The 16,137-nt window shown below is 54.7% G+C and overlaps 1 protein-coding gene across 2 annotated transcripts; it reads right to left on the bottom strand.

Annotated features, from left to right (window-relative positions):
• Nucleotides 1–948: 948 nt before the first annotated feature.
• On the bottom strand, nucleotides 949–15,519 carry UNC5CL (unc-5 family C-terminal like). 2 transcript variants are annotated; one of them, XM_002714706.5, is made up of 9 exons: nucleotides 15,204–15,519; nucleotides 7,798–8,243; nucleotides 7,041–7,341; nucleotides 6,117–6,379; nucleotides 5,541–5,642; nucleotides 5,233–5,300; nucleotides 4,382–4,482; nucleotides 4,148–4,261; nucleotides 949–3,141 (listed from the first exon to the last, which is right to left on the bottom strand). In XM_002714706.5, exons 2-9 carry the CDS (start codon nucleotides 8,180–8,182, stop codon nucleotides 2,919–2,921), a joined length of 1,557 nt encoding a protein of 518 aa, XP_002714752.1. In that variant the 5' UTR covers nucleotides 8,183–8,243; nucleotides 15,204–15,519; the 3' UTR covers nucleotides 949–2,918. The 2 variants fall into 2 exon arrangements, with proteins under 2 accessions (XP_002714752.1, XP_069930783.1); XM_070074682.1 differs by having other exon boundaries at nucleotides 7,798–7,998; nucleotides 15,204–15,504.
• Nucleotides 15,520–16,137: the final 618 nt, after the last annotated feature.

Below are 16,137 nucleotides of genomic sequence, written 5' to 3'. Positions count from 1 at the left end.
CCCAGCCGTACCCTGTCATTCCTCTCACCACACCCAACAGACTCAAAACCCAACAGGCGGGAGTTTGGACAAGGGACCCTACACAGGCAGAGGAGCAGAAGTCACAGATGCGCTGTTTTGTAGGAACCAGGCAGGCAGCCTATCAGGGAAAGGGCCGAAGGGGAGGCCATAAGCAGTGATCAGTTCCTCTATGTAATGGAAATACAAAAAGAAAGCCAAGTGTCCCCAGTGGTCCCCCACGTGGTCACCCACGTCACAGGTCCGTGGAGCTGGGGCGGGGGAAGGAAGTGCTCTCAGAGACGCCCCCCCCCACCCCCGCCCAGGAGGCTGAGCCCCTCTCCTGTGAATATCTCCAGCCAAGGATGAAGAGACTGACGCTGTTCTCGTTAGCGTGAGAGCCGTGGCGAGCGCAAAGTTGCCCAGCACCCAGCGGCACATGCCAGCAGATACACACCAATCGGGTTTGACTCGAGAAAGGAAGCCCCGCCCCCCGAATCACGCAGCCTATACCTCCCTATTTCCCAGGCCCCTTTCTGCCAACACTGAGAACTCATTCTGAGAAATCGGAGTTGGGGCCCAAAAGCATTCTAACCCCTCACTGGGCCCCTGCGGTTTCTATTCACAGCTCCAAAGGGGCCAAAACCCTCAAAATGACTCGTCCTTTGGGGAGGGGAGGCACAATTATGCCTCTGACTGGCTGGGACGAGCCCGTGGGCCCCTGGGAAAGTAAGCGGACACCAAGATAAAGTGTGTACTCTCGCAGGCCCATCCAGAGCCAAGGGAACCGGAAAAGTGCCAAGGCAGTGGCTTCCAATGGCTGCCCCAGTAGTGGCCTGGGAAGAACCAATCAGAAGGGTGGACCAAGGGGTGGGCCACAGAGGAAAAGGGAGCAGAGAGCCTGACCCGGAAGTGCAAACAAACCTCCCTGATGTACCACGCTGAACCCAATTTTGTTTTTTAAAGATTTATTTATTTTATTTGAAGGGCAGAGTTACAGAGAGGCAGAGGCAGAAGCAGAGAGACAGAGAGAGAGGTCTTCCATCCGCTGGTTCACTCCCTAATTGGCCGCAATGGTTGGAGCTGCGCCGATCTGAAGCCAGGAGCCAGGAGCTTCTTCCAGGTCTCCCATGTGGGTGCAGGGGCCCAAGCACTTGGGCCATCTTCTACTGCTTTCCCAGGCCATAGCAGAGAGCTGGATTGGAAGTGGAGCAGCCAGGACTCAACCCGGCTCTCATATGGGATGCCGGCACTGCAGGCAACAGTTTTATCCACTATGCCACAGCGTCAGCCCCTGCTGCACCCGATTTTTAAAAAAAAGATTTATTTTGTTTACTCAAAAAGCAGAGTGACAGAGAGGGAGAAAGGGAGAAATGGAGAAAGAAATCTTCCATCGCTGGTTCACTCCCCCAAATGGCTGCGACAGTCGGGGCTGAGCCAGGCTGACACCAGGAGTCCAGAACTCCATCCGGGTCTCCCACGTGGTTACTTGGGTCATTCTCAGCTGCCTTCCCCGGTGCATTAGCAGGAAGCTGGACCGGAAGCGGAGCAGCCTGGCCTGAAACTGATGCTCCAATATGGGATGCCAGCATCACAGGCAGCAGCTTAATCGCTGCACCACAACACCGCCCCCACCTGTTTTCAAGCTGGAAGCACAGGCTACAAACCCATCCTCACTGGTACGGTTACCAAACACAGCCACTCATATTCATCCCAAATTTACCAATCCAAGCCAAATATCGAAAGGTCGTTTTCATACTTTATTATATAATATTTGTCATAGGAAAAAGCTAATTCTTTTTTCATTAAATACAGAAGCAAACTTGCCCAAGAGATCACCTGCCTGTCAACAAGCGAACCACACCTGTTTGCCAACAAAGGCATTGGGAGAATCGACTCGGAGCCGCGGCTGTGTTTCCGAAGTCCAAGGCTGTTCACGTCCTCTCTACACACTAACACACAGCAGCGCTGAGTCAGTGTTGACCGAGAGGGGTGTTCTTTGAGCTGAGCCTTTATTTCTGGACTCCAAACAGTATCTCGTGGGTTAGCAGTCCCCACCCATCCAGCTCTTTTCACAGCCTTTGAAACCTGACCTTGGTTTGAGCACTTGCCCCTAGGAGAAGTGGGGGTTTTCTGAGACATAAGGGAACCCACAGAGCCAGGGCACGGCCACCAGGCACAGCCACAAAGATGCTAAGTCAAGGAAGAACAGAGTGACACAGTTTCAAAGATGGAGCCAGAGACACTTCCAGAAAAACGAAGTCAGAGAGCCGCAGATAAAAAGGCTGGGCGAGAACCACCCTTGGGGTTGCTTCGCGGCTTTGACAAGGGGACCGGCAGGGGCGGAGGTAGACAGAGGCCCGCTGCCAAGTGCACCTGCCTCTAGACCTGGCCTTAAACTCTCCCTACCCCTCACACCCAGCAGGCTGGGCTCCTAAGCCCCGGGGCCTCATACTCACTCCTGGCTTCCATCTATGCAGTCTCCCCTCCCCCAGCCCCACCAAGTCTCTCTGAACTCCTGGGCAAGGCCAAATCCCTGATCCACAGGGCAGTGCTGCTGGAGGGGCCGCCTGGGCTCACAGGGGCGCGGGCTGACCCCTGCTAAGTGGGGAGGCCCCACCTCCTCTCACATATTCCAGTCTGCCCGGGCTAGTGAACCTGAGTACTGGTGGCCTGGCGCGGGCCCGTGGCTTTGAGAAGCTGCAGCAGGGAGGCAGGGGCAGCCCTGGCCATCTACTGGGCTCCCGCGCCCCCTGCCGGCCAGGAGCACCCTGCACCCGAGGGGCGCTCTGGCCTCTCCAGGCACCTTCCGTGGGAATCCTGCGGAGTGTGGGCGGATGCAGCCTGGAGCCAACCGCAGCTGGGGGCTCCCTGGGCACAGGGGCACGCCCCCGGCCTCCCCGTGCCCGCGCGGGGGCCGCTCAGAGCTTCTCGTCCAGCTCCAGGCCCTGGTTGTCCTGGGCGCCCCCGCGGGCCGAGGCTGGGCTGCTGCCTCGCGATTCGCTCAGGTAGTTCTGGATGGCAGAGGCGCAGTCCAGCCGCTCCATGACCGTCATGAGGTAGTGCAGCTCCTGCAGGCTGCCGTTCTGCTCCTCGAACAGCTCCAGGATGGCCGCGGCGGGGCTGCGCTGGCAGGACAGGAACCTGGCCCGGGCGGTGGACAGAGGAGGACAGAGGAGGAGAGAGGAGGAGAGCGGGCTCCTCCTCCCCCACCCCGGGCGCCCCAGCAAGACCCACAGCTCCCTCCCCACATCTCTTGCCCTTGGGCTGCTCTGGCCTGCTTCCCAGGGGCTGGGGTGGCCCGAGGCCGGAGACTTGGTCCCCTTTTGAAGTCCTGTGAACCCCTTACTGGAGTGGGAGTTCCTGGGAGCTGGGACAGCGTCTCACTCATCTCGCATCCCAGTGTTCAGTTTCCGAGAATACCGGTTCAATGTTCTCAGGTCCAGCGCGAGCCCCACCTCCTAGATGAGGCTTCCCTGACCTCTGCACTCACTGGGCGCTGGGCACTCAGTTCAGAGTCCGTCTCCAGGGCCAGATGCTTAGCCTAGCAGTTAGGATGCCTGCATTCCACACCAGAGTGCCTAGGTGTGAGTCCTGGCTCACTCCTGATTCCAGCTTCCTGCTAATGGGCACCCTGAGAGAGAGAGCAGGTGACGGCTCAAGTGCTTGGGTCCCTGCTGCTTAAGTGCGATACTCAGTTCAGTTCCCAGCTCTCAGCTTTGGCTTGGTCCAGCCCCAACTGTTGCCGGCACTGGGGGAGTGAACCAGTAGATGGAAGCGCTTTCTCTCTCTCTCTCTCTCCATTGCCACTATGATTGCTAACATTTGTTGAATTGGTGTGTGCCAGGCACCCAGCTATATCCTTAAACACAGTACCCTATCATCTGCCATTTTGCTCCCCGGGCCCCTGCCTGGCAAGCACTCACCATGGACCCGATGCCTTCCACCATTCCACGGATTTAAGTTAAGCATTGATGGAGCACCTGTCAGGCGCCAGGCATCTCTCTAGATACTGGGGACGCAGGGATACACAGCAAGGAGGATAGGGCTCCCCAACTTTTAAGTCACGCCCTTGTCTGTGGCCCAGTGCCCACGGTGTCCTGAGGACCCTTGGCCCCACCAGCCCCTCAGCCCTTGCCCCTCTCCCTACCGGATTTTCATGCCACAGAGCCCCAGGTGGGAGGCCAGGCGGCGCCAGTCGTTGCCCGTGATGCTGTTGGGCTCCAGCAACATCTGCAGCTGCTCAAAGAGCTCTGGGGGCAGCCTGCAGCGGAGAAAGGGTGCTCTCTTCAGGACTCAGAGACCCAGCAGGGGCCTCCCCCCCCCCACCCATGGCAAGTGCCAAACATCCCCCAGGCAGCTGCCCAAGCAACCTCCACCTCACCTATTGCATGGGGGCGACTGGGAGACAGGGGGTGGTGCTGCCCAGGATTCCTCCTCAGACACCTGGAACCTGAGGATCTCCATGTACTTGGTCTCCAAGCCCTAAGTCAACGGAGGGGCAGGGAGCACATTGAGGGGGTCCCAAGACAGCCCCCGGGGAAGAAGCCGGGGCCTCCCTCCACTCCTCGTGTCTCCTCTGCATCCTGTCTCCCAGACACACTATACTGGGAGCTACAACCCTCCACCTTCTGCTGCCCTGGCACCAGGACCCCACCTTCAGCCTTAAATTTGCCCACTGAGCTCTTTGGGAACAGGGACATGAAGCCAACCAGTGCATCCTAAGCCACCAGGAGGAGGCCTGGGCGGGGACGTGAAGCAGGGGGAGGGCAGCCAGTAGCGGAAGCCACCTGTCACATTCCCTGACTCCCCTCCCTGCAGCAAGGTGCCAATGAATAGGTGGGGGGTGGGAGTTAGGTGAAGAAGTCTCCATGGGCCCCCAAAGACTCTCACCCTGACTGCACCCTAGCTTTGGGGTGACAGGTGCAGGGAAGTAGCTAACGCCCATCCTGCCAACGATAGAAAACATGACCTCAGATGCAGGCCATTAGCCTAGAAAGATACCACGTTTCCCCATGCCCCAGTCCCCCTGCGCTGGGAGAAGGGAGTATTCTAGGGTTTGGTTCTTTTAATCTGCTGCTGAATTCATGCATGGGTAGACAAGAAAGAGTCGGGGAGGGAGGGTAACCTAAGCCCCTCAGAGGGGGCTTTGCCTGTTTGGTTATGTGATCGAGACCTTACTTCATGGGCCCAGGCCCCCCATCCCCACCCCAGGTCCTTCCAGCACCGACTCACATCTTGGAAGGTGTGCATGGTGACGATGATCTCATTGGTTAATGCTGAGCAATCCTCACTCTCATTGGCTGCCAAGAGAAGGTTGGAACACAGCAGGTACAGGGGAGCCTGGGGAATCAGAGGGACTCCACAGGAAGACTTTGGGACTGAGCAGAAGCTGGGGCAGGACCCTCCGGCTTCCTCTCTGCCAGGAACCACCGGGGCCCCTGGCCTTTAGCAGAGGGCCTGTGGCGTGGCGAGAATGGGGGCCGCAGAGCCTCCAACTCACTGGGATGGGAGGGGAGGGGAGAGGGCAGCCCCTGGGCTACCTGCTTTTCTCCGGAAGCAGAAGGAGCGGAAGGGGCACTTTCCGTGCCAGATGTGGAGATGGGGGACCAGCTGGCAGCTGCTCTCGTCAACATTCTCCCAACCTGGGGAGGGGGCAGAGAGCGAGGGACTCAGGGGCCAGGCAGGAGGGCTTGGAGTGGGTGGGACTCTCCAGAGCCTCGGTGCGACCCTCGAGAGTGGCCTTGCTCCTACACCACACACCCCTGACTCTCGCAGCCCCCCTCCACCCCTGAAGCAGCCACACACATGTGCCCTGTCCACAACCACAGACACACAGGGGCTCCATGGACAATCGCAGCAGCCCAACCCACAAACAAAGAGGACCCCAACAGAGAAGACTGGGATACCCCTACTTCCTGTCCTCCCCACCCCTGTCTGGCATCACCCTATCCTGGGGCAGGATGGCAAGGGCCAAGTGGGCAGCAGAGGGGGGGAAGTGGGCAAAATCAAGAGGCCTCCTTGAGTCTAGGGGAGAACCTTGGGATTCCTGGCCCGGCGGGAGGACCTGATCCCTCCTCCCAGTGGGGCTCTCCACAGTCCTGGCCCCCCTCCCTCACCCTCGGAGATGTACTTGAGCTTCAGGCACTGGTCACCCCTGGCCCCGGTGAAGTCGAAGAGCTGGCAGGGCCCACGCAGGCGCCCACCATGAGGCTGCTCGTTGGTCACGGCCCACTGCAGGGCACAGGGCGTGTTGTTGAGGAAGTAGACCCGCAGCTGCAGGTGTGTCTGCCCTGGTGCCAGCGGCGAGCAGAAGATAGCCAGCTGCAGCCACTTGTGGGCAGCCTGCCCTATGGGTGCCTCCAGTACGCAGGTGTAGAGGCTGTGGAGGGAGAACGGAGGCAGGGAGAGGTGTGTAGGGTTGCCGGGGGATGCTAAGACCCCAGCACACCTACTACAAGGCTCCCACTGGTGAGGGGACTCTGTGGGAGCCTCCCAGGGAGGAGAGGAGAGCACTTCTGGGGGTGGGGGAAGGTGCACATAGGGAGGAACTTGGGAGAGGTGCGGCCGGGGGAATGAGAGTGAGCACATCACAGTGACCGTCCTTGAGTGGGGAGGAGAGCCAGCAGGTGTTGTGGGGCAAGGGACAGAGGGAAGGTGGGCTCAGCTGGGGGTGGAGGGCACCACGTAGGGCCCTATTCCAGTCAGTGGGTGGCAAGGAGATTGGGAGGCAGAGGACTGTGGGGGTGGGGTTGGCTCTGCAGAGTTCGGGGACAGCTGTGACATCAGCACAGAAGAGAGGGGACCGTGTCAGAGACAGAGGTGGGAATGGGGCTGCGTCAGACACTTCCAGACAGGCAGAGACAGACAGCCGTGAGACACACCGTCCTGCACGGGGCTAAATGAGACAAGCTGCCGCGAATGTGGGGACAGAGGGTCTGGAGAGAGACCCTGGGACAAGGGATTTGCAGGCCGTGTTGGACCGATCAGGAAGCAGTTCCCAACAGAAGGAGGAGGGGACAAGCCAATGGGCACCTGCTTACCTGAAGTGGGACAGATGGATGCGACACTCGTCCCGGGAGGTGTAGGCCCCCGGCCGGCCCAGCGGCTTCCAGGCCTTGGCATCGAGCAGGGTGGTGTTGCTGCTGTAGGCACGGGCATGGCCGGGCTGCTGGGCACAGTGTTTGAACGTGAGCAGGCACGGCTTCAGGAAGGAGGCCCCGTGGGGGCCACAGGCCACCACAGGGCTCACTAGCCCCTGGCTCTGGGACAGCGACGGGGCGTCCGACAGGTCCCACACCAGGACCAAGGACACCCGCTCCTGGCGGCCCACGGCCACAGCACCTGTGGAGATGGGGAGCTGAGATGGGTCTGGCAGGCAAGACACCCCTGCCTCGGAAAGAGACCAGGCCAGAATGGAGAGACGAGGTGGAGCAGGGAGCCAGGAGAGGGTGCCCAGCAGGGCAGCAGCCTGGGGTAAGAGTGAGACCACAGTGGGCACTGTATGGTATAATCCTAAGCAAGCCACCGCCCCTCCATCCAGGGCTACTGCCAGCCCTACAGGGTATGAACCTGTGAACAGTGCTCTTCCATCTGTATCAGACCTGTCACCATAGTGATTCATTAGAACAAGCACTTGGCTCTCACCTGCCTGGAAGCTGTCCTAAAAGATAGACACTATGCCCATCTTTGAGGTTGATAAACTATAGAAACAATTTTCAAACCAATGTGGATGCTTGTGAGTGAGTGGTGTGGTGCCCTAATGCCCAGTCCGAACACCCGTCCTCTGGGAACGGTTACCTGGAGGGATGAGCAGGGAGATGCCGGTATCCTGGAGCATCAGGCAGCCGCCGCGGTGATCCACCTCTCGAGCAGAAAACACCAGCAGTTTGTGCATCAGCTGGCGCACGACGGTCTGGCCTTGGGTAGGTGTGTGCAGTTCCTGGTAGAAGGCGGCCATCTCCGGCAGAGTAGTTGGTGGGCAATGCCTGGGGGCCTCATCTGCTGGCAGGGGGATAGGCTGAGATCCTGGCTCCTCTTGGGCATCTGGCTTCCAGCAGGCCCCCACCAGCCATCGAGGACAGTGCCACCGAAGGCACTGGACCAGAAGGAGGACACTGGCCACCGGGACCCCCACCAGCAGTAGGAATGGGGAGGGTTGGAAGGAAGTTTCCTGAGCACACATCCGCCTGGTCACTCAGTGCTGCCGGCTCTCCCACACCCCTGTGCCAGCCAAGGCCAGTGTCCTGTGGGAAGGAAAGGGTCAGGGCTGGGTTAAACCATGGTAAGTCGTGGAGGTCAAGGCTTGAATTCCAAAGATGGCCACTGAGTAGGATCCCCCACTGACAGTCGCTCCACAGAGACACCAATTTGAACAGCTACTCACACACCAAGCCACCTTTACAAGAGGTGAGGAAGCCAGGTGAGAGGCCGTAGTTTAGTGTGATTAAAGGAGTGGTCTGCATCGCCCTGCTCGCCAATTATAAGCCACACAACTTGGACAATGTGTCTCCTGCTTGGGGGAATGAGAGGATGAAGGCCAGCCTTAGTACCAGGCCCAGTACCAGGCCTGCTATGGTGAAACCTAGTGGTGGACAAAACCCAACAATCGTGACCCCAAGTCAGTACCTGCTCACTGAGCCTCTGGAATCACATTAACCAGGTGGGCAAGGTGTTCCCATCCTGTCTCCATCAGCAAAGCATAGTGGAAGAATATGTGAGCCCAGCACTAGATGGTGCCAAGCAGGGACAAACACTATGGCCTCACAAACAACAGAAGTAAGCACACAGTGTCTGCTGTTCCATCTCTCTCAATATCAACCCTGAACCAAGAGGGACTTGACGTCACAGGGAAAGGTAAAGGAACTACACACACACAGTGAAGTGCCCACCTAAACCCAAAGCCAGCACAGCACACCCAACCAGCACCCTAGGACACTCTGTCAGCAGCAAATCTTTTACTGTGTAGGTCACTCTACAAAACTAGTAGAAGCAACTGATCTACCAGGTGCAGGAAAACCATTAGAGGCACAAGAAGCGTGAAAAAACAAGGAAACATGACATCCCCAAAGGAACACAATGACTCTCTAACAACAGACCACAAAGAAATGAAAATCAATGAATTGTCCAACAATGAATTCAAAAAAATGATTACAAGGAAACTTAATGAGATACAAGGGAAGACATAGATAATTCAATGACATCAATGATAGGAATGAGAAAGTTAGCAAAGAGAGAGCACAAAAAAAGAACAAATCAGAGATCTTGGTGCTAAATAATTCAATAAATGAAATTTAAAATATAGTTCAGATCCTCAACAGCAAAACTGAGCAGGCAGAAGAATTTCTGAGCTTAAAGACAACAGGTCAGTCCAATGGAAAAAAATTTAAAAGGAAAAAGAAAGCCTTCTAGACTTACTGGGCACCAGGAAGCAAACATTCACATTATGAGTATTTTAGAAGAAAAGAATAGAAAATCTATCCAATAAAATAATAGCCAAAAACATTCTAAATCTTGGGAAAGAACCAAGGCCCAGGAAGCCCAAAGAATCCCTAATAGATTCAACTGAAAAATACCCAGAGCACATTATAGTAAAATTGTAAACCAATCAATCAATAAAAAGAGAATTGTAAAATCTTCAGGAAAAAAGTCACTTATAAGGGACTCCCCACTAGATTAATGGCAGACTTTGCTAAAACTTGGTGCAGCAGCCAAGATACCTCCTAAAACACTTACACATCACATAGCACCTGTTTGGCTACCACTTCCTCCACATCTGGTCCAGCTTTCTGCTAACACACACCCTGCAAGGTTGCAAACTCAGCTCAAGTACTTGAGTCCCTGCCACCCAAGTAGAGGCCCTAGACTGACTGGGCTGGCCCAGCCTCAGCTGTTGCAGGCATTTAGGAAGTGAACCACCAGATGGAAAATCTCTGTTTCTCTCTGTCTCCCCTCCCCATCTCTCTGCCTTTCATAGAAAATGAACATAAATAAGTAAATAAATAAATTAAAGATATACCCTTACATGCCAAGAGAGAATAGGATGAAATATTCAAGTTCTGAAAGAAAAAAAAAAAAAAGCCAGCTGGGAATTCTATACCCAGCAAAGCTATCCATAAAAAAAAAATCGAGAAAAAAGTAAGTTATTTCCATATGAAGCAAAAATTAAAGGAATTCATCACCATCAGATTGGCACTACAAGAAATGCTTATGGGAATCCTACATTAGAAGTGAATTGAGGGGTCGCTGCTGTGATGGAGCAGGTAAAGCCACCACCTGCAGTGCTGGTATCTCATATGGGTGCTGGTTCGAGTCCCGGCTGCTCCACTGCCAGCCCAGCTTTCTGCTATGGCCTGGGAAAGCAGTAGAAGATGGCCCAAGTCCTTGGTCCCTGCACCCACATGGGAGACCCGGAAGAAGCTCCTGGCTCCTGGCTTCAGATTGGCCCAGCTCTGGCAGCCATGTGGGTAGTAAACCAATGGATAGAAGACCTCTCTCTCTGCCTCCACCCCTCTGTAACTCTGCCTTTCAAATAAATAAATAAATCTTAAAAATGAATTGAATTGATGACAACTGCCATCATGAGAACACACAAATGTACAAAACTCAACAGAGCAGACTCACAAAAGAAAAGAAAAATCTAGTAATCCACATATTATTTTTACTTTTTTCTAGACTTGATTTGCTATATACTTAGTTAAGAGTCTTCACCTGTACTATTTAGAACTATAGTTGTATAATTTTTTTCTTATACACATTAGATTTTTATATAAGGGTTATATTGGTTTCTTAAAATGAGTTGAGGAATGTCTGATCTTGCTCTGTTTTCTGAAGGCATATATTATTGTGCTATTAGTTCTTCTTTAAATGGTTGGTAGAATTCACCAGTGAAACTCTTTAGGCCTTTGGTTATCTCTAGGGGAAGATTTTTAAATGAACTTAATTTCTTAAAAAATATGGAGCTATTCAAAAAATTGCCATTCTTCCCATGTCAGTTTTCTCTATTTGTTTTTTAAGAAAGATGTGCAATTCACATCAATTGCCAAAATTGTTGGCATAAAATTATTTAACATCCCAGCAAAAATTAAAAATAGAGCTCCCTTTTGATCTAGCAATCCTACTACTAGATACATATTCAAAAGAAATGAAATCAGCCTGTTGAGGAGACATCTGCATTCTGTGTTTATCACAGCACTGTCACAGCAGCCACGCTATGGAATCAAGCCCTGTATCCAGCAACGGAAGAATGAGACGTGGTATATGTACACGACAGACTAGCATAAAATCCTAGGAGACGTCACGTTAGGTGAAATAAGGCAGGCACAGAGGGACATACCCCACAGAATCTCACTCATAAAGAGGTTCTAAGAAGTGTCTCTCATAGAAGTGCAGAGGGGAATAGTGGTTACTGGCAGTTGAGGAGTGGGGGGCAAGGACACGGGGAGAGTTAGACAAGGGGTGCCATGTCACAGTTAGCAGGAACAGGTCTGGTGTTCTGCTCACAACAGGTATATACAGCAATGCATGTTTTAAAACAGGTAGAGGAAAGGAAATGACAAACATTCAAGGTGATGAACATGGTGATTACTCCCATTTGATCATGGCACCGTGTCTGCATGTATAAAAATATAGCATTGTACCGTACAACTATGTAGAGTTATGTGCTAATCAAAACTGATGGCCAATCAAAACTAACACAAGCGACAAAACTAACACAAGCGAAATAAAGCCTCGGCTTCCATGTGGCTGCCACAAGGGAGCACCTTCCTTCCAGCGCACGCTGCATGGCCCGCTCAGAGCAATTCTTCCACACGTGCAATGACTATGGCCCCCCATGACCATGCACATCATGGAAAGCTCCTCACATGCAGAAAGAGCTCGGGTTTGGACGTGGAGGGTGTGAACGTAAGTGCCACGTGGTCCCCATGTGGCTGGCGAAGCTCGTCATACCGCTTAATGTACCTCGGTCTCCTCATCTAGCAAACAGCTATCCTCTGCTATGAGTATGACACAGAGAAGTCTGAGAGGGGCCACCACCAGCACCGCCATCCCACCTGGGCGCCGGTTCAAGTCCCAGCTGCTCCACTTCCAATCCAGCTCCCTGCTGATGGCCTGGAAAAGCAGTGGATGATGGCCCAAGTCCTTGGGCTCCTGCACCCATGAGGGAGCCCCAGAAGAAGCTCCAGGCTCCTGGATTCCTCCAGATATTGTGGCCATTTGGGGAGTGAACCAGTAGATGGAAGAGCTTGCTCACTCACTAGCTCGCTCGCTCTCTCTATCTCTCTCTCTCCCTCTCTCCCTGTCACACTGCCTTTCAAATAAACAAACATTTTTTAAAAAAAAGAAAAGTCTATGAGTGGAAAAAGCAAGTCACAGAGAGATAGGTTTCCTCTCGTCTCATTAATATAAAAAAAAAAAAACTTTATTGCTACATATTTATGGGCATACATATGCAGAGATCTGGTATTCAGTTAAAGTATAATGCAAGCTATATATGTCATTTTAAATTTTCTAGTGGCCACCTTAAAGGGTAAAAAGAAACAGGAGAAATTACCCATATGTTTTATTTGGTGCAACATATTCAAAATGTCATTATTTCATCAACTTACTGACGACATAGTTTGCATTCTCATAATTATCCCAAGCCTTTGAATTTTCCCATGTGTGGCACATCCCACGGGGACCGGCTGCGCTCCCGGTGCTCAGTAGGCACGTGGCCTCATGACCGCTGTCTCAGTCCGGGCAGGTCTGGAAGGACACACTCCCAAACCATTCTCCTGGGCCACAGCTAAAAGACGTGACAAACGGAGGGGGCGGAAGGTACAACAAGAACGCCAGTTGCCTTGAATCCCATTTTCTATATTTCTATATCTTTGACTTTCTCCTACAAACCATGTAGTTTTGTATGAACTCTGAATTCTTTTTGAGAGCTAATAAAAGGGTGGGGGGATGTCTTTCAGATGAGTAGGAGGATGGCGTGAGCTCATGTGGCAAGCACTTGCAGATGATAAGGCAGTGTCCTGATGTGTTTGTTTATTCCTTCCTTCTGCCAGACAGAACTGCGGGGAGCTCACAGGACCACAGGATGCTCCCGGAGTAATCAGAGTTAGCGGCAGAAGCAGAACAAGAGAAGGAGATGGAGGGAGGGAGAGAGGGAAGGAGGGAGGGGAGAGGAACAGAGAGGGAGGGAGAGGAGGAGGAAGGGAAGGAGGGAGGGAAGAGGAAGGGAAGGAGGGAGGGAAGAGGAAGGGAAGGAGGGAGGGAGAGAGAGAAGAGGAGGAGAAAGGGAAGAAGGGAGGGGAGAGGAAGGGAGGGAGGGAGAGGAGGAGGAAGGGAAGGAGGGAGTGGGAGGAGGAAGAGAGGGAAGAAGAGGAGGAAAGGAAGGAGGGAGAGGAGGAACAGGGGAAGGAGGGAAGGAGGGAGGGAGAGAAACAAAGGTGGTGGCCTACAGTGAGGCTGGACCAAGGCTGGAGGCAGGGCAATGGTGCCACTGCCTCCTCATCCAGTCCCAGGGCAGGGGCCACAGACACACTTCCCAGCAGCCTCCAGGAGAAATGTGCCTTCCTCCTGAGGCCTCCAGAATCCACCTGTGCCCCTCCTATTCCGCTCTTCAAGCCCCTCTCCTTTCCAGCACCCTCCCCTACACCCGACTAATTCCAGCCTCTGCCTTCTGTTCCTGCCCTCAAGGGACCTCCGCATCAGCCCCACCTGGACGCCCTCCTGCTCAACAGCGCCTCCCCCTGGCGCACCTGCCCCTGACAGCCTCAAGGCTTGGAGCCCTGTCCTGGGCTCTCCAACCACACTGACTCTGGACCCTAGGCCGGCATGCGTGATTGGCCCACCCCATCCACCCATCCACCCACCCACAACTCTCCCTCCTAGCCTCTGTGTACCCTCAGGACTGAAGAGACTGGGAGCTGTTGGGAACGCAGACTGGAAGGGGAGTGGGCTCAGAGCCTCAAGCCGTCCCTCTCGGTCTGCACACCCCTCTGGCTTCTACCACAGTAGTGGTGGTCACAGTGCTAACTGCACTAAGGATCGCTAAGGCACCAGGAGCCACACTGGGTCCCAGGGGGCTAAAGCAGCCACCAGGGCCCTCGCAGCAACCTCCCGCTGTTCCTCCCTCCCCCCACCCCACCCCCATTTCCCGGAGAAGGAAGCCAGAGCTTCCTCCCCAAGTGGGGATGGCTGGGGGGTCACGAAGCAGCACTAAGGCAGGATGAGCGGGGATAATGGGAGAGCCTTCCAGAAACGGCCCCTCCCCCTCCCCACCGCTTCCTCCCACCTCATCCCTGCACCTTGCTTTCCTCCTTGGAAGAGAAACACAAGAAAGCTGAAAAGGAAGGGAGCTCACGGCCCCACAGGGAGCAGCCCCAGACTGCGGTGTCCACGGCTAGTGACAGGGGCCAGGCTGCTCCGGTGAAGGGAGGGGACTCACTGTTTCCACAGCAACCACCTTCCGGGGCCTCCTAAGACCAGAGTCCAACTCCCCTGCCCCCACTGGCTGGTGCAACAGGGTCCCCAGGCGCAGGCTCTTCAAGGCAGCCTAGCGTGCACCCCTCCCGTAGCCCTGCAGGGCCACCCACAGGGAGCCCATTCATTCATTCCCCTGCTAGAAGCAGACTGACTCCTCCCCAGCTAAGCCCCAGGGCCCCCAGGCTGACAGCTCCACCAGTCCCCCGCTGCAGGGTGGGGATAGGAGGAAGAGGAAAAAGGTCCCAGATTTTGGGTGTGGTCTGGAGGCTGCCAACTCTGAGCGCTTCCTCCTCATTGCCCACCCCTCCAGTCTGTCTTGCCCAGGCACCAGGTTATCCTGGGTAGCCATTCCCCAAAGTGAGGGTTCTTTAGGGTGCTGGCCCCACCCATCCCTAGGCAGCTGCACAAAGATCCAATCTCCTGCAGCAAGGTCTTGTTCTCAGCCCTTCCCCGGCCCCACTGCTTCTCCCCGGGGCTCCCCAGCACCTGACGGAGCTCCGGTTACTGCAGTGAACGGTCCAGGGATGAATGGGTCAGGAGCACACCGCAGGTGCTCAGAGTGGGCACACTCATGCCCTGGCTCCTCCCTCGGGCCCGTTTTCCACCCCTCCTCCAGCAGAGGGTCCCCACACTCCAGAACAGGCTCAGAGACCTGGCCTTTCCACTGGGCACCAGGTGACCCCGTCACAAATGCCTACCCTCCTCCAAGGCACCCCTGGGGGTGTGCTCACCTGGCCGTCCAGCAGCGCTCAGAGGTGGCTGCCGCGTGTCCAGGGACAGAAGTTCCTTCTCTGAGAAACAGAGAGGCCGGCCGACCAGTGGAGATGGGCGGGGAGCGCGGGCAGGAGTGGCCTGGAGCTTCCTGGCAGAGTCCTGCCTCCCGGCAGCCCTACAACAGGGTGAGGGCAAGCGTCCTTGTCCGCTGGCAAAGTCGAGCCAAAACAGGAGAATCGCTGAGGATCCCAGAAGTCAGTAGACTCTGGCTGAACTCTGGGAGGAGAGAGGAAGGGACGCAGCCTGGATCCAGGTGTTGCGCTTTGAAACCCCTTCCCTACGGCGCCCTCTGCTGGTGAGTGGCTGCCCCTAGCCAGAGGCTATTAAGAGGGAGCAGAAATCTTAGCCAGGGCTTCTCAAATTAGAACGTGCATGGGATGGCCCAAGTCCTTGGGCCCTGCACTCCATGGGAGACCAGGAAAAAGCACCTGGCTCCTGGCTTAGGATCAGCGCGATATGCCGGCCGCAGCGCGCCGGCCGCGGCAGCCATTGGAGGGTGAACCAGCGGCAAAGGAAGACCTTTCTCTCTGTCTCTCTCTCTCACTGTCCACTCTGCCTGTCAAAAAAATAAAAATAATAATAAAAAAAGAACATGCATGGGATTCATCTTGTTAAAACGTAGGTTCCAATCCGTAGGTCTGAGGTGGGGACTGGACTCTGCAGGTCTAGGAAGCTACCCAGTGATGCCAATGCAGCAGGTCCAGGGAGCTGAGACAGCTCTGCCCCCCAAGTCCCGTTCTAGGGACTGAGCTAAAAGCTGATAAAGCACTTCTTTGGTGTTTTTTCTTAAGCTTTATCTTATTTTTGATTGGCGCATAACAATTGTACATATTTAAGGGACACAGCGTGATTTTTTTAAAAAAGGTTTATTTTGTTTATTTGAAAGACAGA

This window comes from Oryctolagus cuniculus, chromosome 5 (assembly GCF_964237555.1).
Source record: "Oryctolagus cuniculus chromosome 5, mOryCun1.1, whole genome shotgun sequence".
Classification (NCBI taxonomy): Eukaryota; Metazoa; Chordata; class Mammalia; order Lagomorpha; family Leporidae; genus Oryctolagus; species Oryctolagus cuniculus.
Note: the sequence above shows the minus strand (reverse complement) of the source record. Positions and strands in the feature narration are given on the sequence as shown.

Excerpts from the sequence above, each read along its gene's own strand:
- UNC5CL (XM_002714706.5), bottom strand. The coding sequence starts at position 8,182 with ATGTGTGCTCAGGAAACTTCCTTCCAACCCTCCCCATTCCTACTGCTG. Across the intron at positions 6,380-7,040 it reads ATCCATCTGTCCCACTTCAG|CCTCTACACCTGCGTACTGG; the intron begins GTAAGCAGGTGC and ends CTCCCTCCACAG. Across the intron at positions 3,142-4,147 it reads CTCTGTGGCATGAAAATCCG|GTTCCTGTCCTGCCAGCGCA; the intron begins GTAGGGAGAGGG and ends CGCCCGGGCCAG.